The 27,116-nt window shown below is 41.5% G+C and overlaps 3 protein-coding genes across 6 annotated transcripts in view; all 3 read right to left on the reverse strand.

Annotated features, from left to right (window-relative positions):
- The window catches only part of sil1 (SIL1 nucleotide exchange factor), a 14,158-nt gene extending 5,581 nt beyond the window's left edge, over nucleotides 1–8,577 (reverse strand). For 2 of the 3 annotated variants that reach the window (XR_006010944.1, XM_041989529.1), the window contains exons 1-8: nucleotides 8,248–8,576; nucleotides 5,564–5,699; nucleotides 3,969–4,074; nucleotides 3,695–3,785; nucleotides 3,480–3,566; nucleotides 336–431; nucleotides 144–265; nucleotides 1–68 (exon numbers count right to left, since the gene is read on the reverse strand). The exon at nucleotides 1–68 is cut by the window's left edge and continues 29 nt beyond it. Coding sequence is in view for 2 of the 3 variants with exons in the window: in XM_041989529.1 (XP_041845463.1) it covers nucleotides 1–68; nucleotides 144–265; nucleotides 336–431; nucleotides 3,480–3,566; nucleotides 3,695–3,785; nucleotides 3,969–4,074; nucleotides 5,564–5,699; nucleotides 8,248–8,334 (793 nt within the window). In the remaining variant the exon portion in view is untranslated. Of the gene's footprint in view, nucleotides 69–143; nucleotides 266–335; nucleotides 432–3,479; nucleotides 3,567–3,694; nucleotides 3,786–3,968; nucleotides 4,075–5,563; nucleotides 5,700–8,247 lie in introns of all 3 variants that reach the window. The other variant, XM_041989530.1, reaches the window with a different exon arrangement.
- A 294-nt stretch (nucleotides 8,578–8,871) lies between these two features.
- On the reverse strand, nucleotides 8,872–21,792 carry spdl1 (spindle apparatus coiled-coil protein 1). The gene is made up of 13 exons (XM_041989528.1): nucleotides 21,680–21,792; nucleotides 19,822–19,986; nucleotides 19,453–19,629; nucleotides 18,527–18,721; nucleotides 16,576–16,725; nucleotides 16,244–16,342; nucleotides 13,321–13,431; nucleotides 13,103–13,243; nucleotides 11,508–11,614; nucleotides 11,312–11,432; nucleotides 11,174–11,240; nucleotides 10,825–11,095; nucleotides 8,872–9,227 (listed from the first exon to the last, which is right to left on the reverse strand). Exons 2-13 carry the CDS (start codon nucleotides 19,984–19,986, stop codon nucleotides 9,104–9,106), a joined length of 1,728 nt encoding a protein of 575 aa, XP_041845462.1. The 5' UTR covers nucleotides 21,680–21,792; the 3' UTR covers nucleotides 8,872–9,103.
- Nucleotides 13,193–27,116, reverse strand: part of trappc11 (trafficking protein particle complex subunit 11) — a 29,732-nt gene continuing 15,808 nt past the window's right edge. Inside the window, exons 26-31 of one of the 2 annotated variants that reach the window (XR_006010943.1) lie at nucleotides 26,950–27,061; nucleotides 26,779–26,870; nucleotides 26,562–26,695; nucleotides 24,684–24,851; nucleotides 24,162–24,610; nucleotides 13,193–13,205 (exon numbers count right to left, since the gene is read on the reverse strand). Coding sequence is in view for 1 of the 2 variants with exons in the window: in XM_041989526.1 (XP_041845460.1) it covers nucleotides 24,566–24,610; nucleotides 24,684–24,851; nucleotides 26,562–26,695; nucleotides 26,779–26,870; nucleotides 26,950–27,061 (551 nt within the window). In the remaining variant the exon portion in view is untranslated. Of the gene's footprint in view, nucleotides 13,206–22,804; nucleotides 24,611–24,683; nucleotides 24,852–26,561; nucleotides 26,696–26,778; nucleotides 26,871–26,949; nucleotides 27,062–27,116 lie in introns of those variants that run through there. The other variant, XM_041989526.1, reaches the window with a different exon arrangement.

Raw genomic sequence — 27,116 nt, forward strand, 5'->3', positions numbered from 1 at the left:
TGGCCAAAGAGGTGAGAAGGGTCTGCAGAGCACCTTTCTCCACTGCTCGGACCTGGACCGCCGGGTTGCTGCAGGAGGAGCAGAGACATGAGTTGGTGGGTGGACCGGCACCCAATCAGACACTGGAATGCTAGGGTTTGTACCTGGACAGAGCAGATCCCAGAACGAAGGCAGAGCTCTCCTGTAACCTGCTGTCAGAGCTGTTCAGACCCTCCAGTATGAGCTGCAGACCCCCCATGGAGCACAGTGTCTGAGCATTGTCCACCTGACAACAGAAACCATGTGAGACTATGTCCCACCTGTAAACCTGAAGATGCCATCATCATCAGAGTTACCTGGTGGACCAGGTACTCCAGCTCCAGCAGGATGTTCAGCCTCTGCTCAGGAGATGTGTCGCTGCTGTTCAATTGCTCCAACAAGCGCTTCATGATCTGGAATAACAAACTAACGTAACATACAGGCTCAACAGAGTCTCAGTTCTGGTCCTGGACTAGATCAGATTCCACATGGAAATATGTTGAAAACAAGTTTGGTTTAATGAATGGGTGAAAAAGAAGAAATGAAGCGAGGAAAAACACCCCAGTTAGAACCTGGTTCATATGGATTTTAACCAGAAAAAAAACAAAGATTTCAAATGAAAACAAAATGCATTGATTTTAACCCAACAGAACATCTGATTAACGTCTACAAAAAGCTGGAACAGGAGCAAAAAAAGGCTGGAAAAGTAACTGGTACAAATCAGAAACACCTGGAGGAGCATTTAAAAACTAATCAGGTTAACTGGTAACAGGTCAGTAACATGACTGGTATAAAAGGAGCATTTAGAGAGGCAGAGTCTCTCAGATGGAAAGATGGACAGAAGTTCACCAATCTCAGACAAACTGGCTCTAAAACCATGGAACAATTTCAGATAAATGTCCCTCAGACTCTAAAGATCCACCATCTACAATGTAGAATGTCATCAGAAGATTCAGAAGGAATCTCTGTGTACATGGGACAAGACAGAAGGTCAAACTGGATGCTGGTTATCAGGCAGCACTGCATTAAAAACAGAAATGGTCATCTACCAGCTAACCTGATCAGCTGTCAAATGCTCCACCAGTTTTTACTTTTCCAACCCTTTTGTTGCTCCTTTTCCAACTTGTTCGTTGGAACGTGGACGTGTTGCTGCCATCAGATTTACTATCAGCTCATATTCTGATCAGAAGGTAAAACATCTCAGTTTCCATCATTTCATTAAGAAATTCTCATATTCAGCCAGTCACATGATCCTTGGAGCACCTGTTGAACTATTTGCTGTGGTGAAAACTTTCATTCTGTCCAGAATTGTTTTATTCGTCCAAGCTGTTGCCACATCTCGTCTCTTTTTCAGACTCTGTATTTCTAAAATTCGTCATTGTTTTACTTAAAATTATCCTTTATATTCCAGAGTTATCCTTTATAGTCCAGAGTTATCGTTTATATTCCAGTTATCGTTCATATCCAAGTTAGCGTTTCTATCCTAGAATTATCGTTTCAATCCCAGGGGCCGGTTGTTCAAACGTAATCCTAGCGGATTTCATTTATCGGATCAAATTTTGAAAATGCGTTGTTCAAAACGTAAATCCGGATTCCGAAATCCACTTGGATCACGTAATCCAATCCTGGTTGTTATCCGGATAAAACCCTCAGTTTGGGTTGTTCAAAACCTTTGAGTAGATAACTTTGATCCAAAAAAAAAAAAAAAAAAAAAAAAAAATAGGATTACAACGCGGATTTTAGAAAGAAACTGTGGTTCAACCTAACAGCTGATCAAATAATAGAACTCTTTATTCGTTAAATATGCTTATATTTGTATTTTACACCTGACTTAACCGTTACAGTGATAAAGTAGTTAACATAGGGACAGACTCCTATTAAGTCTTTCAGGGTAGTAAAATAAAAAACGGTAAAAAAAAAAAAAGTAAAAATAAAAACATGACATTATCATGTCCCCATGAAACAAACCCCCAAACTAATCCAATAACAAACACAAATAAAATATTCAGTTGTCCTGTTATTCATCACTGCATAATCAGTAAAGAACCTGTCAAAAAAATAAATTTCTAACGATTGCATCTCTCACTACACGTCCCGTCCGTCCATCATTCTGACAGAATGACAGAGGTTGGTCTGGTACCTCCACACGGGGCGTCATTAACGTATTACATTACATGCTCCCGGTGGTTCCGCTCGCAAAGCATGAAAACCGTCTCTTCTACCTGCTGTTCTTCACATGGCCGGCAGCGAACACTGATTTACATGCTGGAAATCCAGATTAAGTGATCCTGAAAACGGGATTTTGGATCAGAGTGATCCAATCCTAATTTGCTTTGAACAACCGGGATAAAAGTAAGCCGGATTACGTGATCCGCCGTCCTGAAAAAATGGATTTCGAAATCCGGATAGCTTTTATCCGGATTAATTTTTCTGAACAACCGGCCCAGAGTTATCATTTCAATCCCAGAGTTATCGTTTATATTCCAGTTATCGTTTATAGTCTACAGTTATTGTTTATATTTCAAAGTTCTATTCCAGAGTTATCGTTTCTAGAGATTATTCTGTTTGGTAGCAAAGAGAAGAGGGTCAGCATTGGCAAACACCTGGAGACTCGGGCTCTTAAAATCACCAACCATGTTCGTAACCTAGGAGTGTTGATAGACTCAGACCTGACTTTCAGCAGCCACATCAGCCTAAGAGATCTGAACACATCTCACCAGTTCTGAAATCTTTACACTGGCTTCCAGTCAGTCACAGAACAGATTTTAAAACCCTTCTGCTTGTTTACAAATCCCAGAACGGTTTAGGCCCAGAATACATCTGTGATATGTTCAGAGAATATAAACCTAGCAGAGCTCTTAGGTCCAAAGACGCTGGTCAACTAGTCCAGACCAGAGTCCAGACTAAACATGGAGAAGCAGCATTTAGCTGTTATGCTGCAAACAAGTGGAACAAACTGCCAGTGGAGATTAAACTTTCACCAAATGTAGACATTTTTAAATCCAGGTTAAAAACATTTCTTTTCTCATGTGCCTATACATGAAATCTGCACGGTAACTTTTTTAACTTATCTTGCTTTTAATCATTTTAATGCAATTTATTATTTTATTGTGATTATGTGTTGATGCCTTTTACTATTTCTAAATATCTGTAATGTCTTTGTTTTATGTAAAGCACTTTGAATTGTCCTGTACATGAAATGTTCTATACAAATAAACTGCCTTGCCTTGCCTTCTATCCAAGAGTTTATCGCTTAAATCCCAGAGTAATCATTTATATTCCAGTTATCATTTATAGTCTACAGTTATTGTTTATATTCCAGTAATCGTTTATATCCCAGTTTTCGTTTTTATTCCAGTAATAGTTTCTATCCCCGAGTTATTGTTTGTAGAGTAATCGTTTACATCCCAGTTATTGTTTATATTCCAGAGTTATCACACTTAAAGCAGAGACTGACGTACCTGAACATCCGTCTCCATCAGGAGGTCAAGTTGGGCCATGTCCCTCTTTAACTCGTCTAGGGGACGATATCTGGACCCCACAGAGTCCTGCAGACAGACAGCAGCTGCTCCTGAGAAGGTCTGAGTCACCAGTGAAAAACTTTATTCTCTCTGCTGCAACGTTCTGTCCTCCAGTTTGTCAGAACTGGTTCCTGATATCTGTACTGGTCCGCTACCTGATGTGCACCAGGGTTCAGGTCCTCCTTGATCTTCTTCATGGCTCGTTTCAGCTCATCAGGACTGAAGGAGGTTTTGGTCTCCTCCTCTCTGAAAGACAGACAGTTACTGCTGACACCCCTATCTGGCCCTGATCCCACCTCCACCCACAATCCCACCTCCACCCCTGATCCCACCACTGAGCACACCTCCTCCCTTCACCACTGATCCCACATCTACCCTCCACCACAGGTTCTCTAGGTGTAGAAGGAGAGGTAAAGAAGAGGAGCATACCTGTGCTCCTGGGTCCAGTACTTCAGCTGCTCCTCTCCCAGCCTCACCTCCCTCTGACCCGTCTGCAGATTCAGCCTCACATGGGAACCGGCCGGTACTGCCTGACCTGCACACGTGCACACACGTTTACACACGTGCACACATCAGCAAGACAAATTAAACTACATTCTTTTTTTTTCTTTTTATTCAGGTTGTGTCAGTAGTTTCAAAATAAAAGCTGAAGTCTGTACTACGAAGCAGGATTAACATACCTGGGTTCCTGCACCATCACCAGTACAGGGTTAAAAAAAAAAAAAAAAAGATGCATCCATCCATAAAAACTCTCGCCTAAGCCTCCTCTCACCATCCACCACCAAGGTGGACATGATGTTCTAAGACAGGATGGGACATTTTCCAAGACATCTGATTGGTCAGGAGCAGTCTTGGTGGTAACACGTTGCTAGTTACTAGTAACTTGTTACTTTAGTTAGTAACTAATGCTCTTAATTTGTCACTCTATAAATAAAGTAACTCAGTTACTGTTACCCTACTAGGGCTGGGCAATATATCGAGATTTTCAAATATATCGAGACTTTATCAGACGCAATATACACGGAGGGAATATCGTTTATATCGAGATATCTTTTTGCTAGCTGGGCTCGTTTCTCTGTGAAGTCACTTGTACATATCGTCCCTCGCGGGTTGAGGCTTCCTCTGCGTCCTCTATGAAACCCTCCCGATTCTCTCACAGCTGCCCATAAAGCAAAAACCCCTGGATGAGGAACGAAAACGTGACCACAACAGTCTTCAGGCCTGTTTCCTTGGTTACCGCGGCTGTCCAAGCGGGCACGCCCCACCCAGCGCACACATGAACAGCTTCACTTGACAGAGAGACAGAGACAATGCCCGCGAATAACTACAGAAATATCTCAAAAAGATATACATAATAAAGAGTTGGAGGAAGATGGAGGCTCAACATGAAGCATAGTTATTTTGAGCTGCTGTTATATTATGTTTTATTTCAATTTATTTTTCTAACGATCTGCAGAAATTAGAAAAAATTAGTGTTGAGAAATTATTTTGTGTTTGAGTTTGTTTTATATTTTATGCAAAAGTGTTAATAAGTTATAAGTATATTAATGGGACAACTTTTAAGAATGTTTTTTTTCTAAAGTAACTGAAATGTTACTTCTAACAGTAATGTATTACTCTTAGGTGTAAATAATCAAGGTAACTAAGTTACTTTTTGAATGGAGTAACTAGTAACTGTAACTAGTTACTTTTTTCAGTAACTAGCACAACACTGATCAGGAGGTGGTGTTTCTATACTCACTGATCTCTGATCCAGAACATAACCTGCTCCAGAGCAGGTCAGCTGTTCAGCATGAGTTACCATGGTGATTTATCCCAAGAGGTGAACCAGCTTCGTAGAACGGAAAAGTCCGGGTTAACCTTGACGTTACCCGGATAAGAGAACATCCAGCGTGTATGTGACGCTTTACTTTATTTTATATGGTGATTAAATATTCTTATTCATAAGATAAAAATGACTCCTGTTTATTCTAATTTTAAACTTTTTTATTAAATTAAATTAAATCTGAAAAAAAAAACTGTACCTGGTTTGAGAGTCTGCCACTGCTCAGTGGGTTGGACCACCTCTAAATCTCCATCATCATCATCATCATCATCATCATCCACCGTGGCCTCTTCTCCTCCTCCTCCGTTCTCCACCACAGTTAAAGCTCCGTCAGACTGCAAACACAATCCAGGATTTAATGATAGAAACTTTAGGTTTCTGTAAGAATTAAGGTGTTCTTTTGGACCTGTTTGCTTTGGTTTCATGATATATTTCCCGTTTTATTTCTGATCCTCGGTCAGGAACAGCAGAGCCGGGTCACATGACCGCCGTTGTCAGCCAGAGCTCCGTGGTTTTGTAGTTACTGAATTTTAAGGAGATTTTAGTTTCAGTTAAAACTAGGCGGAAACCTTCTGGTTCTGGAAACTGTTGTCCTGGTTCTGGTAGAGCTCTCTGCAGTCTGTGACCGGGTCAACCACCAGGCTCTGGTATGTTAGATCAGTGTGCTGGCATCAGAGGCTGGTTCTGGTCTAACTGGTCAGACTGGACCTATGATCTGGGGCCTCATTTATCAAACTCGCGTAGGAACAAAAACTGGCATACGCCAAATATAGTCAACTTTTGGGATTTTAAAAACCAAACTTGAGGGGTAAATGTTCCTACATCCATGGCAACTCTGACCCGGCGTACGCCCAGAATATGGGAAACGGGAAACTGCAACACCTACGATGCAGAATAAATGCTGTGAAATGTGAGACGTTTCTGCATAATCCACTATTACCTTTCACGCCACATGTTAGATGTTCCACATTCTCCTAGGAGCGCGCGCTCGGAGAAAAAAAAACAGGATTTTCAGGAAAAAGGGAGATGATATTAATAAGAAGCTCAACCACTAAAACATGTTCAGTCATTGTGAAACAAAACTTCATGTTATAAAACCCATCCAGATAAATAAGGAGCCAGTCTGCTGCCAGCATGTAGCAGTCAGTGTGGAAAGTAGCTTTGGTCCTTCATTCCAGCAGAGCGGGACCAGACTGGAGGCTGGAGGTCTAGAAGTGATGCTAAGCTAATGAAACACACAAGAGGAGGATTTCCTTTATTTATTTATTCTTACACAATAATTTTTATTGTTGTCCTTATTTCTGTCCAGATGGTCTTTATTTCCTGCAACTCTTTGTCCACCTGGTTAAGGTGATGGTGTCCCTCTGCACCACCCACCCAGCTGGAGCCCCGCCCTCCCAGCTGGAGAACCCAGCAACTAAAAAGAAAAATTATTTTACACTACATAAACTGCTACCAATCACAGATACATCTGTACATATTTATTTTATGAATTAAAACAAATGACTAAATTACAGGAGTCATTACTGTCATTTAGCAGATGCTTTTCTCCAAAGTGATTCACCACTCCGGGAATTGAACTTCAGTCTCCCGCATGGCAGGGGGATGATCTACTGACTGAGATATCCAGCTGCGTGTTCGATGCCTCTGCCGTGTCTTCTGACACTGTGATGACAGGCTCAGCCACCTGCTGCCACTATTCTACCTTTCTGACACCAGTAATGCCCACACCGTGCCCACCAATTAAACATGTTTACGTTTGTCAGCGTGGTCCATCAGGATCTCTGTCTCACATCCCGAAAAATTAAAGTTGATTTTGATTTATAAACAGAAACAGGTGTAGGACGTGTGTGTGCATATTTGATAAATCTGAAAGTTGAAGTGCTGCATTTCCGTCGCCTGTAGTTTGCGTTGCTACGTACAGTTTTATAAACGAGGCCCCTGAACAGCCCTCCTCAGCAGCAGTTCTGGGTTTACATCGATGTGTCCTCCACACGATGTCCAGATTCCTGTAAAACCAAACCGTGAATCTGGATCTAAACGGGCTCCTGTTTGAGAGAAAATCCTGGACGGAGCTGCTGCTTTAAAGCTAGATGAAAAGAAAAATAAAGTTATTTTACCTGATAAATCTGAGCTAATAAGAGCATCTGTTAGCCGACTTCTCACGCTTGTTATTGATAACTCTGTTAAATTAAATCATCTAAACTCTGGTTTAAAAAACTGGTTGAACCGAGTTTTGGGCAGCGGCCGTAAACATGCTGAGTAAAGACATGTTTACATGCAGGAGTGTGTGTGATACCAGAAAGCAGCTTCCAGGAGCTCAGAAACACACTGACAGTTTATTTTCCAGCATGTGGCGTCGTTCTCAAGAAGGTTAAAGTTTAATCTCAGCTTCAGGAGTGTTTCTCACCTGTTCATCACCCCTGAAACCCAGATCCTCCTTACACCAAACACGTCTTCATCTTCAGAGAGCTGAATCCTGGGATGTTACAACGGTTCCACAGCTGGTCACAGCTTTAAATGCCACGATTAGGAATAAAAATGATCCACACGTGGGATCACGTGTGAACAATATTTAGATCAGGAAGGAAAACAAAGCAACACCAGTGGTAACACGCGCACGTTTCACTTTGCTTTCCTTCCGTGTTTCCATGGCAAAGTCCGGCAGAGGAAGAGTTTTTCCCTCCAAACTAACGGATTAAATCCTGCTGCTGGGCTGAAACATGAGGCAGGTGTGATGGTGGATGGCGTCTCACTGCGTTAACACAGACTAATGCTGATCATTTGAGGGGTCTGGCCGCAGACCTCCACTGGAGCCCGTGTGATAATAATCCAGATCATCTGTTACCCCGACATGTTACCTGTTCTTCAGGTGTGTCTCACCTTCTCCGTGAGGCAGCAGCGCAGCAGGAGAACCAGGAGGAACCAGATGGCCGAGGATCCTCCAGCATGTCCGGATAGGAAGCTCATGGTGACGGGAACCGCTCAGAACCGGACATCTGGGTCAGAACCGAACAGGAAGTCCAAATCCACCTCCAGCTTCCTTCTCCAGACAACTCGTAAAACCAGACTGTATACTGGGAGGAGGCTGACCGGTTCTGGACCACCAGAACCCAGAGACCAGGTCGGGATGAACTCAACTGTTTCAGGTGTTCCGTCCGTGTTTTTGTCTCCTCTCTCCACGCAAACGTCCCACAGGTGCCGCCGCTTCCTACCGGCCTCTCATTGGTCCACGTCATCCTGCTTTGCTGACGCATGAGACTGAAGCTGCTGATTGGCGCCCCCTGCTGGTGGGATTATTCCAGATGAAGGTCCTCACGTAGAGCTGACCGAAACTACGGAAGCCGCGGGCATCATGCCATGCTTGACTTTTATTTACTTAAATTTCAGTTTCATAGTTTCTACTTTTAGGCATCAGGTACTCTACTGTTGTTAAATACTTTATTCATCTAATTTCTATCTGAAAACGAGATTTTTCCCTTTAATTCATCTCAAAGACACATCACAGTCTATATAACCATTTATTAAATAGACTATATAAAAATTTAAAACAAATACAGTATATCTACAAAGATATGACATGTATATCCCTGGTTTCTTACTATTGTTTCAGGGGTCGGGCTGTAAAGGGTTGTAATAATGTGGCCGTTGAACAAAAACTTATTCAAATTTCAAAATTCAACGTTTTATTCAGATTAACACAAGATAAAATCACAGCACCAGACAGAGATGCAGCGTTCTACTGCTGGGAACACTGGTTCTCCGTGCTGGTGTTAGAGGTGACGTGGATCACTTCTACTGGTCTTTGCTTCTTCCTCCTCTCCTTTCGTCTGTTCTGCTGCTGGTTCTCCTCCTCTTCCTCTCTGTGGTCAGTCAAAGGAGAACACAAAGTTTTAGATTAAACTGAGACGTCTGGAAGAACTCCACCGACTCTGAGATCAGTTCTTCCAGAACCACATCCAGATCCAGTCACGACCAGGGGCCTCATTTATTAAGCTTGCATAGGAACAAAAACACCAAATATAGTCAACTTTTGGAATTTATGAAAACCAAACTGACGGGAAAATGTTCCTAACTCTACGCAACTCTGACCATGGCGTACCCACAGAATCTACAAAAAGTGGAAACGGCGACACCAACGGTCCAGAATAAAATCAAGGAAATTATGTGAAATGTGAGACATTTGTGCACAATCCACTATTACCTTTCACACCACACGTTAGATATTAAAGCTGTTTGCAGAAATTAATAAAGACACACTTTTAATATTAATTCTCCTAAGAGCCACGCTTGGGGGGGGGGGGGGGGGGGGGGGGGGGGGGGGACAGGATTATCAGGAAAAAGGGAGATGATATTAATAAGAAGCTCAAACACTAAAACATGTTCTGTCATTGTGAAACAAAACTTCATGTTATAAAATCCTTCCAGATAAATAAGGTGCCAGTCTGCTGCCAGCATGTAGCAGTCAGTGTGGAAAGTAGCTTTGGTCCTTCATTCCAGCAGAGCGGGACCAGACTGGAGGCTGGAGGTCTAGAAGTGATGCTACGCTAATGAAACACACAAGAGGAGGATTTCATTTTATTTATTTATTCTTACACAATGCTTTTAATTCTTGTCCTAATTTCTGTCCAGATGGTCTTTATTTCCCGCATCTCCTCGTCTACCTGTTAATAGCGGTGATTATGTCCCTCTGCACCGCCCACCCAGCTGGGGGTGCTCGATCATGGTAAAAAAAAAAACACTACAACAACGTCATGGCTGAACTCCCTGGGCAAGTCATAGACGTAGACTTACAGCCAGGAGTTCAATATCCCTGCAGCAGGTGGAGATCTTAATGTTCACATGTCCAGGATTGCACCACCGTTTGTTCACATACAGTGCGAGTAATCAGCACTTCCCACAGGCTTTTGTGTCTCCTTCTGCTCTGAGGTCTGGTAGCTCCACATTAGCATCTGGGATGTTACCTGTTAGCCACGTCTCAGTAAGGCGCAGTAAACTGCACTCCCTGAAGGTCTTTAGGTTCTTTGTCAGCGGATCCAGCTCGTCAGTCTTATTCGGTAGAGAGTTCACGTTTCCCATGATCATCGAAGGTACTGGGGGCTTGAATCTCCACTTCTTTGCTAGCCGCGTAGCTTTTAGCAGAGCGCCAGCCCTGCAGCCCAGGCACACGGGACCACACTGATGCAGGACTTTGCTCTCAGAGCGTGCAAAAGGTTGCTTGAGTAAACACATCTCGACATTGAAGAATCCGTAATTATAGGATAGAATAATATGTTTCCACGAAACCAGGAAAAAATGAGACAAAAGTGCAAAAACGCACGGAGAGGCCGCCACTCGCGTCGGCACCTAAGTGACTAATTATACATCAGAACTTTTTACTAAACCTGCAGCAACGTCAGAAAGTCTAGAAATCCTGGAGGGACTGATGAATGAGTGTGTCTCCACAGCACACACACTCACCTGGAGTTGGGAATCACCACCGGCTCATCTGGACTGATCTTCACACACTTGGCAGGCTGCTTCTGATCTGAACCTGGAGCAGCAGATCCTGATCCAGCGGTCACACCTGAGGTGGCGTTCTCCTCTTTCAGACAGGTGTTGTCCTCAGAGCCTGCAGCGCTGCTCACGCCTACAACCCTCTCAGCCTGGAGCGTGTTCTCCTCAGACGGCAGCACAGCGTCTACAGGAAGTTTCTCTCTCCTTCTCTTCTGAAGACGATTCATCATCATCTCTGCAGACAGGAAGTCAGAGGAACGACCAAGTTACAGAGAGGAGGCTGCAGACAGCCAGAGTCCGTTTCTTTTCTTACCTTTTGGTTCATATTTGTCCTGAAGTTCCTCCACACGCAGCTGCAGCTTGATCATGTTGCTCTGAGTCTGCAAGACAGACGGACGTTTACAAGCAAACACTCACTCCTGTTGTTTTTAAGTGGAACTGAACCTCTGACCTGTTTCAGCAGCCGATCAGATGAGAACAGTTTCCTCTCCAGCTCCAGAGCTCGCTGACTCTCTGACAGCGACTTCATCCTCTGCAGCGAAAGCTCGTCTCCGAGGCGCTCTACATCCTTACTGAGCACACACACCACATACATCATAATGTCCCGTCATTAACAGAACAGACTAACCTGGTCCAGCAGGACTTACGTGGTGTTGCTGAGCTGCATTTTCAGCAGGTCAGTGTAGTACGTTTCATCCTGAACTTCACTTCCAGCTTCCTGCAGTGGGTTGGCCGGCTGAGACTTCAGCAGCATCTACACAGAAACAAACGATTCAAAGAGCGAATCATGGCAACAAACCAGAAAACAACCAAGAAAAGAAACTGAAGGGCTGGTGGGTGAAAACACATTTTGTTTGGTGTTCACAGCAGCGGGGTCACATGTGAAAGCAAGCAGGAATGAAAAGAAGTGGTCGGTGGAGGCAAAAAAAAGACCTGCCTCACAGCGTCCGAGTGTGTGAGAGGGCAAGAGCACATCGACATCTACCTGCTGCACCAAGACATGGCTGCAACACCGGGGAGGCCAGTTTGTGTGGCATCGTGTGAGAGAAGGAGGGAGACACTGACTTGGCAGAGACTACAGATGAGCCCGGTGAAGCTGCGCTAGTGTGTCCGGTAGAGGTGGTCGGGTTCTGAGCGAAGCTTTACTCCATGTCGTCACTGATGAGCTTCCACAGATCAGAGCTGTGATGTGGAACACAGGGACAGTTTGTTCTCGTGTCAAACGCTGCATCACATCCTCACAGATCCTTGCCTCATGTCAAGCTTCCTGTCGGATAGGGGGCCGTCATACTGGGGCGGGGAAAGGCCTCGGTGCCAGAACTCCATATTTCCTGACTTTCCTGCAGACTTTCATTGGGTGATACAAAATTCCGCCATCGAAGGGATCCAACGACCACCACCTTCAGGAGGCCGACTGAGCGCACGAGTGTGAACAGTATCAGAGTGAATTTCCTCTGCTCCATGGTCTGAGATCTGACATGGTTAACATATTTTATACTGAAAGATGTTTCTGGAACAGTTCTGGCTCACTACCAGCTGCAGTACAGATAACGTCACTGGTCTGAGTGATAACGTGGATCTAGAACTGATCTCTGGTGTGAAGCGAAATGAACAGAGAGAGGAGCAGGATGCAGTCTGGTCCACCGCCTGCACCAACATGTCCGTACGCCTGGCTCAGCGTTTAAACGCAGGTGCATATTTCCCCTCACCTTCTCATAGATCACAACTTTAGCACATTTATAAATGAAACCTCTGGACCTGCAGCAGAGAATCAAGGATTTAATTAAAGGGCTAATGCAACCTAACATCTATTTAAAGATAGATGGTGAGCCCTCCGTTACACTCTCTTTCCTACTCTTTATTCTAAATGTTGTATCTCCTAACATTGTTACTGTTGCTCTGTGAAGTGAAGATGTGTGTGCATGTGGGTAGGGGTGGTAACCAAGGCAACAGGGCTGTTGACACTACTTCATGGAAAAAAGGACCGACCTCTGCTTCAAACCATTAATGAAAATATAAAAGGTAAAAAAAACTGCTACAGAGCTGAGCTTTAAGTCTTATTCGTACTAACTTACATATCGTATTTAAGTCATTGAGATGCTTTTTGGCGTCTAATAAAACCTGAAGCTGCTGAAGAGCAGAAACATCTCTGGACATCAAGTCTCCATGAATGTTTCTGAAGATCTGATGAATTTTTCTGTTTTTCCTCCTTCAGTTCAGCAGCAGGTTGGTGTCTACTCACCTCCACCTTCTCCAGTCTCTGCAGTTTAGCCATCAGATTCTGGATCTCCCCGTTCTTCTCATACAGCATAGACTGCAGCCTCTCCAGCTGAGCAACATCAACCCTGGATCCTTGCAGCTGCATCAGAGTAGCTATCTGGACCTGCAGGACACACCCACACAGTCATCCACATGAAGCAGCAGCGTGCAGCTTCCCTCCGTCCGTGGTGACATGGATACCTTCATACGCTGCAGCTGCTGCTTGCTGAAGGCGTGGATCTTCTGCAGCGACTCATACTGGACCTTCATGCTGATGAGCCGTCTCTCCATCTCAGCCCTCTTATCCTCCAGCTGCAACACAACACGTAAACATCTCGTCTGGGTTCAGTGATCACAGAAAAGAAACACATCCTCCACAGATTGGAGATTTGGGGGCATAAATATAAATCTAGGGATGGACAAACCAATCAAAATATGGGATTAAATACTTACTGGATGCTTATACAAATTACAATGTGCTAATACAAAACATGACTTCTAAACATTACTGCTTTTATTTCTGACATCGTCAGGGGATAAAACTACATGTGTAAACCAGCCATGCTGTATTCTTCCTGTATTCTCCATCACATGATCACAGCAGCCTATCAGGTGTTGCGAGTAGAGGAGGTGATGATGATGATGATGATGATGATGATGCGTTTTAATCATTTTACTAATTTAGCCTCTTAAATTAATTTAGAATTATATAAAAACTAGTGCTGGGCAACGATTAAAATTTTGAATCACGATTAACCACATGACATGTTGCTATTAATCGCGATTAATCGCATTCGCATTCCTTTAAAAGAAGGCCTACGGCTTTATAAAGAAAATGCAGTAAGTTTTGGTTTACTAACACGACATCAGGGGTCTCCAACCTGCGACTCTGGAGCTGCAAGTGTCTCTCTGGACCTTCCACAATGCCTCTAAATATGTGGCTAAAATATTTTTTTAAATCTATCTTTCTTGTCATTAGGTTGGAAACCAGGGACTGTTTTTCTTTTACTTTACATTATTTTCCACAAATATCTACATCCCTTAGAAGAAAGTCTGTCTGTCCTCTTTTTATAAAGGTTTTATGTTTTTCTTTATTTTAAAACCTAAAAATGAAATTAAAAATGTGGTTCTTCAAAAATAACAAACATCCTATGGTGGCTCTTCATTAAAAATATATATTAATTTGTAACATCTGCGTCTCTAAAGTAGTTTTATTTAGCTGTCTGAGGGAAAAATGGCTTTTTGGCTCTTTGAAAGGCTGCAGACCCCTGCACTAAACACATAAACAGGTTTAGCAGCAATTTTCTCTTTAAACACCAACAGTTAAAATATTTCTTCATATATATTTATAAAACAAAATATTTATGAGAAAGAAGGATGAAATGTTCAGGATTTACTAACTAAAAGGTAAAAAGTCAGCAGGATGAATTTAAAGCTGTGAAGCTGCTTCCTTCTAAACACAGAAGGAACAATATGTGATGAATATCAGCATCAGGTGAACAGACAGAAAGCAGGATGAGAATCTCACAGCTTCTAGATGGTGAGGAGAGAGAAATATTCACAATATGCACAATAACCTCCATCCATGCACCTTCACTGCTTCATTATCCACATTTCTGGCCTATAAATTCTCTAACCTTTCATTCTTAGCTTGACTGTTTAGCTTAACACCTCCGCTACCGGGTGTAGCGTCAGGTCTGTAAATGTAACTATAAACGCGTGTGGCTTCCACAGAAAGTCCAGAATCTCAGCTACCAGCTCAGTAAAACCATCTCTATCACCACCAAACACAGTTAAGACAACAATAATTAAAAGACCAGGTACACAAAATCTATAAAATATGTAAACACAGATCATGTCTCCCCGTGTCCACCCAACAGCATGAACACGAACAAACGACTCCTCTACTAAAAGCTCACATCTCACAGATTCCACAGCTGGAAGTTTCATCTCGCTACGACCAAGATTCACCGAACCAGAGGCAGAAGAAGACCCGATTAATGCTGCATGTTTGTAAAAGTCAGAAAGCATGTCTTACCTCTGCTGTCTTGCATAAATTAAAGCCACATTTATTAAATAAATAAATAAAAAGTTTGTCACTGTCTTTTGGGAGCTGTTTCCCGTCCAAAAATCACAATGTTCTGCCATCTGCATGGGTTTGGACAAAGAGAAACGTCGGTTCTTCTTTCTTAAGTTCCAGACAGAAAACGTCTCTTCACGTTAATAAACCCGCTCTCTCCCGATCACGTCAGACGCACCGCTGCAGCAGGGAAGGGAGACATGGATGCCATGTTTCTGTCATCAAAGCCAGCGGCCAGCAAAAAAAATAAATAAATAAAATAAAAAAATTTAACGCACGATTAACGCGTTAACGTACCCAGCACTAATAAAAACAAAACAAATACAGTAAAAACTATGAGAAAAAAGTTAAACAAAATACTTTAAGATATTAAATAAATTAATAACAGCAAATTAATGAAGATATGACTGCACGGTGGTGTGGCGGTTAGCACCGCGGCCTCACAGCAGGAAGGTCCGACCAGCCTGCTCCAGTTTCCCTGCAACTCTGAACTGGACTAAGTGCTATAAAATAAATGCATGGATTAAATAAATAAAGATAAATGAAAAGTTAATAATAAAAATATAGACGCATAAATAGTAGTAAATAAATATATTAATAATTTTTAAAATATTTATTTTACCAGGTAAAATGTTTGACAACCAATTTTTATTTAGATTTGAAGAAACAATAATAATAATAAGAGGCTGTATGCAGCAAATGTACAACATGGGGTTAACGCTACAAGCCTCATTCAGTATATATACGACATACGCTGCGGCTTCTCTCTCTAACAAGATGGTGTTTTTCTTCGTCTTCGTGGCGTCTGTAAGAATAGCTGGTGAATGAGGCCCAGTGTTCTTCCGATCTTAAAAAATGTATAAATTTTTATTGTTTTTAATTACCTTTAAATTCTGATTAATTTATTTGTTTTAAAGAATATTTATTTTGAGGTATTGGCGATGTTGGTATTGCTCATCCCTAGAATTGCTTTTTTTTTAAAAAAATAAATAAAAATGTGAATATCCTCATCAGCTGAGGTGTTTTTTGGGGTTTTTTTGTCACCTCAGCAAACAGAGAGTTTCCCTTGCTGTTTGGGTCCTGGGCCTGCTGCAGAACCTGATCCAACTGGATCTGAAGGTCTCGGTTCACTTCACGAGATTTCTGTCAACACGAAAGACAAAGGCATAAAGCACAAAAACGGTTATTAATTAATATTAGCAGAAAGAAAAACAAGTGAATCTATTAAATATAATTTGACTAAATTAACTAAATTAATGTGATATTAGGTAAAAGTTCTGAAATAAACTGAAGTACTTAAATCAAACATACAGTATGTTACAGTCCTGAGTTATTTCTGTCTGAAATAAATGTGAAGCAGCGGTAACCACAGTTACCTCTAAAGCGTTGAACCAGGAGACAGCTTCCTTCTCCCTTTCCTCCTTCTCCTCGGTGATCCGCTGGATCTGATGCTGTAGACTGTTGCTGCTCAGCTCCAGCTGCTGCTCTTTGTACACAGACTCCTGTAGCATCCGCTCCAAATCCGCCTGCACACAGAACACATCAGCCCGCTAACACTGCGCTAACATTTACTAACACCGCGCTAACATTTACTAACACCGCGCTAACATTTACTAACACCGCGCTAACATCTAATAACACAGTGCTAACATTTACTAACACAGCGCTAACATTTACTAACACAGCGCTAACATTTACTAACACCGCGCTTACATTTAATAACACAGTGCTAACATTTACTAACACCGCGCTTACATTTAATAACACAGTGCTAACATTCATTAACACAGCGCTAACATTTACTAACACCGCGCTAACATTCATTAACACAGTGCTAACAATTACTAACACAGTGCTAAAATTCACTAACACAGTGCTAACATTCACTAACACAGCGCCAAAATTCACCAACACAGCGCAAACACATACATTCACTAACACAGTGCTAAGATTTTCTAACACCGCGCTAACATTCACTAACACCGCGCTAACATTCATTAACACAGTGCTAACATGCATTAACACAGTGCTAACAATTACTAACACAGTGCTAAAATTCACTAACACAGTGCTAACATTCACTAACACAGTACTCACATTTAATAACACAGCGCTATCATTCATTAACACAGTGCTAACAATTACTAACACAGTGCTAAAATTCACTAACACAGTGCTAACATTCACTAACACCGCACTAACATTTACTAACACCGCGCTAACATTTAAAAACACAGTGCTAACAATTACTAACACAGTGCTAAAATTCACTAACACAGTGCTAACATTCACTAACACCGCACTAACATTTACTAACACAGTGCTAAAATTCACTAACACAGTGCTAACATTCACTAACACAGCGCCAAAATTCACCAATACAGCGCAAACACTTACATTCACTAACACAGTGCTAAGATTTACTAACACCGCGCTAACATTCACTAACACCGCGCTAACATTCATTAACACAGTGCTAACATTCACTAACACAGTACTCACATTTAATAACACAGTGCTGTCATTCATTAACACAGTGCTAACAATTACTAACACAGTGCTAAAATTCACTAACACAGTGCTAACATTCACTAACACCGCGCTAACATTCATTAACACAGTGCTAACATTCACTAACACAGTACTCACATTTAATAACACAGTGCTGTCATTCATTAACACAGTGCTAACAATTACTAACACAGTGCTAAAATTCACTAACACAGTGCTAACATTCACTAACACCGCGCTAACATTCACTAACACCGCGCTAACATTCATTAACACAGTGCTAACATTCACTAACACAGTACTCACATTTAATAACACAGTGCTGTCATTCATTAACACAGTGCTAACAATTACTAACACAGTGCTAAAATTCACTAACACAGTGCTAACATTCACTAACACCGCACTAACATTTACTAACACCGCGCTAACATTTAAAAACACAGTGCTAACATTCATTAACACAGTGCTAAAATTCAATAACACTGCGCTAACATTGACTAACACCGCACTAACATTTAAAAACACAGTGCTAACATTCACTAACACAGTACTCACATTTACTAACAGTGTGCTAACATTCACTAACACAGCGCCAATATTCACCAACACAGCGCAAACACTTACATTCACTAACACAGGACTAACATTTACTAATACAGCGCTAACATTTACTAACACAGCACTAATATTCACTAACACATCGCTAACATTCACTAACACAGCACTAACATTTACTAATACAGCGCTAGAATTCACTGACACAGCGCTAACATTCACCAAGATCACAGACATCATTTACATGCAGCTCCTCACCTTGTCATTCTCCAGCTCCATTATCTTCATCTGCACCTCCATCATCTCAGACGTCATGGAGTTGTGTTTGTGTTCATTCAGAGATTGGAGCTCCTCCATCTTGTTGTTTAGCATCTCTGTCTGCACCTCCAGTTTGTGTTTCAGCTGTTTTTCATTCAGCTGGGACTCCTCCAGGGCCGATTGCAGCCTCAGCATCTGAAGCAGGAGGAAATCGTCAACATCATGAAGAGGTCCTGGTTAGATCTCTGATTTCACCTCTTTAAACACTAGAGTGGAACCAGAGATCTCAGATTACAACTGTGATGTTAAAAATGTGTCATACATGACCAAAGCAGGACATTCTAGGAGATTACTATATGTAGAATTATTTATAACTAGCAGACCAGAAGCACCATCAGCTGTCATGTGGATTGTCTGGATGCCACATGCATGCAAAGCTCAGACATCATTCCAGCAACACAGTGAACAAGCAGCTTCTGCTAGGATTTAGTTTAGGAGATTCCTCTGGTTTATTTTTCAGCTGGTGAAACGGTAAATGATCTCTTCTTGGCATCCATTTCTGGTCTGGTCTATAAGTTATTGCAACTTCTACTGGGGGAACAAAAGGTGGCAAGTGAAAAGTTGCATCCAGCAGTTCGTTGACCCTCTTATTCACACATCTGGGACACGTGTCTTTAACCCTAAATATTTCATAACAGTACATTTCTGTACTGTTTTGTTTTAATTTTCTTTCTCTCTGTAATTCTCCTATTCTTTGTGTTTCTTTTGCACCATGTTGTCATGTTTGTAATATTTTCTTTAAAGCACTTTCACTTGTCTTGTACATAAAATCTGATAAACAAATAGACCTGCTTTGGAGAAATGAGAGTATTTAGCTCTGTGGCATCTTTCTGTTTAGACTGATGCTCAGAAAAGCTGGTTTCTACCTTGTTGTGGAGCTCATTGATGGCCATGCTGTGGCTCCTCTCCAGATGTTCCTGTTGTTCTTCAAGTTGCTGCTTCTGCTGATTCTTCCAGCAGTCGTACTCTGACTGCAGCGACTCCAGCATCCGAGTCTTTAACTCCACTTCCTTATGCAGTGTGTACTTGTCTTGCTCAAGAGCCTACGGCACAGAAGTTTTACACAGAATGAAGTGGAAAACTTTGGAAGAAAGTCCCACTTAGTCTGAAGTCTGATTCACACTTTATTCTGGAAGCATTGCGAGTTTCTTCTTCTGTAACCACGATAATAAAACTGTCTGCATGGCTGCACAACTGGAGGAAAGTAAGACTGTGTTTCTTGTGATTTGGCCCACCTCCAGTGCGTTGGTCATCTCTATCCTCTGTTCATCCATCTTGGTTTGAAGCTCCATCTGCTGGTTGAGAAGATCCAGACCAGCCTGAGCTGCCTGATGGACCTGCTCCTCCCTCTCCCTCAACTGGCTCCTCAAGAGCTGGATCTCCTCGTCTGCCGCCGCCATCTGACCGCAGAGGTAAGGTGTTAACTTCCTGCTTTAAACAGCCAGTATCAAATGGAATGTAATTTATAAAATTCATAAAGTCAGACTACACTAAATAAAAAACATTTACAGATCCAAACCAGCAACAATGAGCTCATCACTAAAAACCTACTGGGAGGAGGGAGAGAAGTGCCACAATTCAACACATCATTAAATAATGAGTTAAATGCATCATTAATTTATTATAAAGGGCAATAACTACATTAAATAAATTAAAATATTGATCAATCACTTAAATGTATGATTAATTTGTTATATTTGTAAATAAAGACAAAATATTTGTTAAATTCATAATTAAATCAAAGGCCCTTCAAGTCACTGTATAAATTTATAAATATATAATTAAATTTATTATTCTATGATTTTTTTTAGCTGCAGTGCATCATAATTTAATTTAAATAATCAATCAGTGCAGAGCCAATAAATAGTCTTGAAGACAGTTTTACCTTTCCATTAAATAGAAATTTACTAATCTTTTACTGTTTTATTCATTTATGTATTTAGCTGTAAATACCTCAAACCATACTGTTTTAGCTGCCTGCGCCGGTTACGTACGTAATTTGGTTCAATTTCAGGGAGCTTTGCTAGACGTCGCTTGACGCAGAAGACGGACACACCTAACATCTCTGCAATGTCAGGAAAAAAAAAAGAAAACACTCCAAAACTCAAAAGTAAGCTGCAGTTTCATCTGGCATGTGTTTTGCCATGGTAGTGGAGAAATACAGCTCAGTTTCAAAGTTTGTAATCACACTGAGGTCAAGATGTTGGTCAGAAACTGTTCAGAAAGTCTTCTGTTAGACTGAGAGGCATGGCATACAGCAAACCATGAAATAATGACTTTAATTATTTATGTCATTATTTCCAGCTTGATTCAACTGACTTGATTTTTTCCAGGACTTAATTTTTTATGAAATTGTTGCTCTTTTCTCCCTAATTATCTCAGTGGGGTTCAACAGATTTATGTTCATTTACAGTTTTAATCAGTTAACACACTAAACTGATTATTTAATGTACTTTTTCATTGAATTGTGACACTAATCTCCCTTCACATTCACAGATTTATAGAATCAGCGATCTGTTCGGAGGCTGGAATCATGGGCCTGCTCTGGATTCTCTCAAGACATTTCAGGAAGACTTTTCCTTTCATTTATCAGAAATAAGCGTTCCTATTGCGATCATTTGGGGCATGTTAGAAGTCCCCCAACACAATCACAAATTCCCGAACTTTCTGATCAGTCTATATTTCCAGACTTCGAAAGAAATGTGGAATATTTAGTTTATTTCTGCGGGACACTTCTTTAATGTGGTCAAAATATTTCAGTGCGTTCCCCTGGTTGCACATATTTACATTAGCTCCATGTAGGATCTCGTCCACTCCTCTACTTAACACGTGTGAGCTAGTTAAACACCTTAAAAATGACTTTCCGAGCAGGATCATTTAAACTCAACTGAAACTAAACTAACGGATAACAACAACGGTTCAACCACTGACGGTCAATGTGTCGTGTTTCAGTTAGCATGCTAACGTTTCAACAAACACGGTTTAGTCGGAAAAAAAAACACTCAAAACAATCATGTTGTTAAAATGTTTTATAGCGGCTATGAAGCAGAAAGTACGGGATAGCATTTAGAGAAACTTTCTCAGGTATTGTACCTTCTCTTTGTCAGAAACACTCCGTTGGTTGACCCGCCGCAGTTTGAACCCTGTTTACAGGAAATGTCGCAGCAGCTTGCGTAATGAGAGCCCGACGCCTGATTGGCTGGAGCCAGAACGCTCCAATGGGAGTGGCGACACGAGACATTCCAAAGACCGGAAGGCGGAAGTTTTTTTTCTTTTTTTCTAAAATTGTAAACGCTTGTTTATATTGCCTCATATTGTAAACTTTGTTATTGAAATTAAAATAAAAAGAATGGAAGGCGGAAGTTTGGTTTTTTTTTTTCTAAAATTGTAAACACTTGTTTATATTGCGTCATGTGTTGTAAACTTTGTTATTGAAATTAAAAAAAGACTGGAAGGCGAAAGTCACCGTTCTTTCTCGGTGTTTCAGAAACATATTTTCACTTATCTATTCTTATCACTCATTTACTGCAGATATTAGCAATCTTTTGTTCCCATATAAAGATCTTTACTGCTTATTAAATTGTCCTTTGGTGATGACTGTATTAGTACGTCTGATTTCTGGTAGTGAAATATATCAAATGGAACAAAAACTACATATTTAGCTTTTCTTCTGTGAGATTGATACATCATTTAACAGACGACGCCTCAGAAACAGCAGTATTAACGGAGACAGCCTGGTGCTGCTGGAGAAATGCGGATATCATTTTTTTTTTTTTTTAAATTTGATTGTGAAAATGAGAAATAATATTTTTCAGGTGATGTCAGAGCCTGGTGAAACTCCACTGTGACAAGATTCCTCGCCTGATGCAGCTGAACCAGTTTTCCAGACTTTTTCCATCGTGTGCTTCCTGTCAGGATGAAACACGTGAAAGTGTTGCAGCTCCAGTCTGACCAGACAACATCACATCCTCAGAAATCTTTACTGTTCCTCGGTGCAGCTCCACCACCAGCACACAGCCCCTCCATCTGTAGACTGTAGAATAAAATTATATGGTAAAATAAAATGTTTTATTGTGCCATGTTTGGTTGAAAGTTGTGTTTTTGAAGACCTGACCAACTCAGGCATTTAATATGGTATGAACCAGAAAACATTTGAATTGTTTTAATATTTTTTATTAATATTTTACATCAGCTTTCTGGCCAGAACAACAATAAACTGGGTTACAGATTAATTTATTCAGGTCACGCAACACAAAGTGAAACAATATAAAAAAGGAAGTAATATAATATTGGTGTATTCTATGCAATGGAAGAATTCAAAGCATCTACGGCCACTTATTGTCCTTCAAGTCATTTAAAACTTCTTTAAAATGTTTGTTTGAGCCCAGCTCTGCCATTCAGCTGGTTTTCCATCCGACAGCAGACTGAACGTCTTCCACAGCGGGAGTCAATCCTGGGAACAGAAATTTCATGGATGTGTTGAAGGATGCAGAGCTGAAGGTAAACCCAAGCAGGCGCTAACCTCTGGACGGGAGGTGGTGTAGCATTCCCAACAGTCAGAAAATTAATGGTGTTGTTTCTGTCGGAAATGTGAAACTGTGATGCCTCTCTGCTGCTTCCAAACAAAAGCCTTTTATAAAATACACAGACAGTACAGTCATCAATTCACATTATTGTGAAATTGGAAAATGGACCCGTTCAAATTGACAGCGCTGAGTGGAAGTGTTGATGGCTTGGTGAACCACGTGACTACGTGTCGGCGAGCGTAAGGCGCGCTCATGAAATGGCTCTGGCTGGAGCAGCAGCGCCCTCTACCGTGTGGAGGTTTAACACGCACAGAAACAGATGCGCCAACAGAAATACCACCTTTAACTGAAACTAACTGACCGTTTTATTTCAACACTGAACTGAATACAACGATTTACTCTGTAGATGGTGGATCTTTAGTCTGAGGAACATTTTCCTGAAATTGTTCCAGTTTTAGAGCCAGTTTGTCTCAGATTGGTGAATCTCTGTACATCTTTCCATCTGGGATCTGCCTCTGAAATGCTCCTTTTATACCCAGTCATGTTACTGGTCTGTTGCCAGTTAACGTGATTAGTTGTCAAACGCTACTCCACTTTTTACTTTTCCAGCCTTTTCCAGATGTGCTGCCATCAGATTCAGCTCATATTTTCCATCACATGGTAAAATGTGTTTCATCATCTGATGTGTTTAAATTGACTGTTTTATGCTTCATTATCTAGTCTTTGTGAGCTCTCTGTGCCCAGAAATGCTATAAATAAAATGTATCATTAAAAACAAACAATCAACTGGTTTTTAAATAACTTTGTTGCAGACAAATGGAGTAAAAACCAATTTCACACATTAAAACAGCACCATGACTGTGTTACAAGTGGGATGTTGTGGATATTTTGAAGCCTGCAGTCCGGCCTGAGTAAATACTTAAATCCTTTACTTATTACTGTCCTCTGATGAAACAGGAGAAAATAACACACAGAAAGCTTATATCACTTCAGTATAATCATTCCATCACACTGATCTATTTCACTACCCAGATTTCCTGACAGCTCACATCAGATTTACACCATCAACCATCAGATTTACACCATCAACCATCAGAGTTACACCATCAACCATCAGATTTACACCATCAACCATCAGAGTTCCACGATCAACCATCAGATTTACGCCATCAACCATCAGATTTACACCATCAACCATCAGATTTACACCATCAACCATCAGATTTAGATGACCAAACATGATTTTCACACATGACTTTTGCTGGGCATCAGTTCATTTATGGGCATGGTTTTTCACTACAAACAAATATCTCCAGTTTGGTGGAAAGATGGTGTTTGCGGTGTGTTTTTACAGAGCAGTGACAGACGGAGTTAAAGATGACATCTGGAGTCGTAGAACAACATTGTGATGCTGCTTTCTTCAGGTATTTACAGTAAACGTTTTATTTGCTCCTCAAGCTGCAGCGATGGAGACGTCGTCCGGCTGTCGACCCTGAGGCTGAAAGTAGAGAAACACTCAGCTTCAGGAGATTTTAACAGAGGTTCAGGTGTGTGGATGGTCACTGCGTTACCTTCACAAAGATCCGCTGTGGCAGGAAGCGTCGTAGTCCAGGTGTGCTGGGGGCCGGGCAGCGCGGCAGGCTGATGTTGAGCTGCGGTAGAGTCTGGTAACCTGCCATCAGGGGGTAGTAGTTATACAGCATCTGCTGCTCCGTACCAGGAAGGATACGGAGACGTACCTGCACATCAACACACACAGGTGGAGAACTTTTACTAAACGTCTTTAAAGCCTTGTTTCCACCAATAAATACGGGTCGGGTTGGTCAGAGTTGGTTGTAAACCGTTTCCACAGCCAACCGAAGCTACGTAACTGCATGAGGACATCGCAGCGCCTTCCTTTAAACCAAAACACGACTCAAACAACGGAGGAGGATGGCGTCGTCCAGCAGTTTGTGTTCTTTCTTCTTGGCGGTGCTTCGTGATTCCATTTTAAATAGAGATTTAATCAACAAAAAGAAAATCTGTTGCTCTAAACAAGGAGTCTTTTTTTATTGGTCCATTACGGGTCGCAGGTAAGCTGGAGCCTATCCCAGCATTAACAGGTGAGAGGCAGGAACACCTGTACATACGGGACAAACAACCATTCACACTCACTCCTAGGGAGAATTTAGAGTAACGGGGAGAACACAGAAAGGCCACCGCCCTCAAGGTTCGAACCTCCCCCAGCCGAGATTCGAACCAGCGACCTTCTTGCTGTGAGGCTGCGGTGCTAACCACCACACCACCGTGCACACATCATGTATTATAATTTATTATAAGAGGGGATTATTATCATTGTTTATGGTTTGTTTTGTGCTTAAATAACCTGATGAAACGCTGTAAAAGGGTCCATATTTGAGTTATTACTGACTAAAAGGATTTGGACTAAATAATAATTTAACTTCATCCTAAACCCTTTTCATACATAGAAAGTTTATGTATATTTACTTTTTTGGTTGATATTTTAGTTAGAAATACTACTACTACTACTACTACTAATAATAATAATAAATCTGCTAAATGACTGTAGAATAGAGAAAGAAAAAAGTCTATTTATTTCCCTTATTTATATTTTTATTAATGGTTTTATTTATATATTTTATTGTATATCTTTATTTATAGTTTTACTTCTTGTTCTATATGTTTGCTTATTCTTTTCTTATTTATTTCCAGGCTTTTTTCTTTGTGCGCCACTCCTAACATTAATGATGTTTGTAGTTGGACGTATTGGACGGTTGTTGCCCCGCCCCCTAATCTGAATTCACAGATTTGACATGAAATACAGTAATGAAAAACATAAATATACTACTATGAAGTCTAATTATCATGTAAAATATAAAATTATTCTGAAATAAAATATGTAATTATTTCTGATGCACTTCAGGCCTCTCCACAGCTGAGAACTCAGTTCTCCAGTAAATAGTTCAGTTTACAGAATAAAGGTTTAAATTGAATATTTTTCTGGTCTTTACTTAAGTCTGGAAGCTTTTATTTTACTGTAGAAGTGTCTAACGTCAGATCTTCCCCACAGCGAGAATCGTAGGATGATGCAGGAGAAGGCGACTTGCTGGCTACGCCGACATGAAAAATAATTCAGCTGTAACATCACAGCGTGACAGCTGACTTAACAGAAGTCCGTTTCATGAGTTGGGAACAAAACTAGAGCTGAAACCGGACCTTTGAGGTTAGCAGCGTACATACGGCTCCATCCCAGTCCGAACCATCAGCCTGACACTGTTCAACCAGCAGGTGCATGAAGGTTCTGGGCTGAACTCCCAGACTTCCCTGCAGGACTTTCCCAGAATTCAAAGTGAAATAAGCTGTTACACACACACACACATCTTTCAGACTCCAGTTAGTTTGTGAGGAATAACAACAGTTCCCGGTCAGTCCGTGTGATGCGGTCGTACCTGTTTGAGTCCAGAGAACATGAAGGCATCCGACGGTTCGACGGCCATCTCCACCTCCTGCACCAGAGCCGTTCTGTTCTCGATGTGGTAACGAACCGGAAGAGACTCTCTGACTCTGCCGAACGACGGCAAATCTGATGATGAGGAAGAAATAACATGACGACACACAGTCTGACACAAAACCAGAACACCACCACCAGGAAGAGTATTTACGGACCCGCGTAGATGTAGAGAGGCACCGACTCCAGGATGACGTGAGGCAGCGTGACTGCGGTCCGGATGAGAGGACTGTCGGGACTGTTGGACTTCCTGTTTAACAGAAGACCTTTAGAAGCATCTTCCTCCTGCATCATCTTCCTCTGATGATGTGTCACATTTGTGCTCTTACCTCCTCCATGACACCAGGTACTGTCCTGTAGCCACAGTGTTACTGCTGTTGGTCGCTGGCGGACATCGGAGACAGAAACACTCGCTGGCACACTCGCCTGTCTGCAGAACAACTGAACACACACGTATAACATTACCAGTCACATCCAGTGATGGCTGAGAAGCGGT

This window comes from Melanotaenia boesemani, chromosome 7 (assembly GCF_017639745.1).
Source record: "Melanotaenia boesemani isolate fMelBoe1 chromosome 7, fMelBoe1.pri, whole genome shotgun sequence".
In the NCBI taxonomy this organism is placed as follows: domain Eukaryota; kingdom Metazoa; phylum Chordata; class Actinopteri; order Atheriniformes; family Melanotaeniidae; genus Melanotaenia; species Melanotaenia boesemani.

Coding starts and splice junctions, on each gene's coding strand:
- spdl1 (XM_041989528.1), bottom strand. CDS start 19,986: ATGGCGGCGGCAGACGAGGAGATCCAGCTCTTGAGGAGCCAGTTGAGG. Junction 13,244..13,320: donor AGCAGCTGCAGCGTATGAAG/GTATCCATGTCA, acceptor TGTGTCCTGCAG/GTCCAGATAGCTACTCTGAT. Junction 11,615..13,102: donor AGAGACTGGAGAAGGTGGAG/GTGAGTAGACAC, acceptor GTTTCTGTGTAG/ATGCTGCTGAAGTCTCAGCC.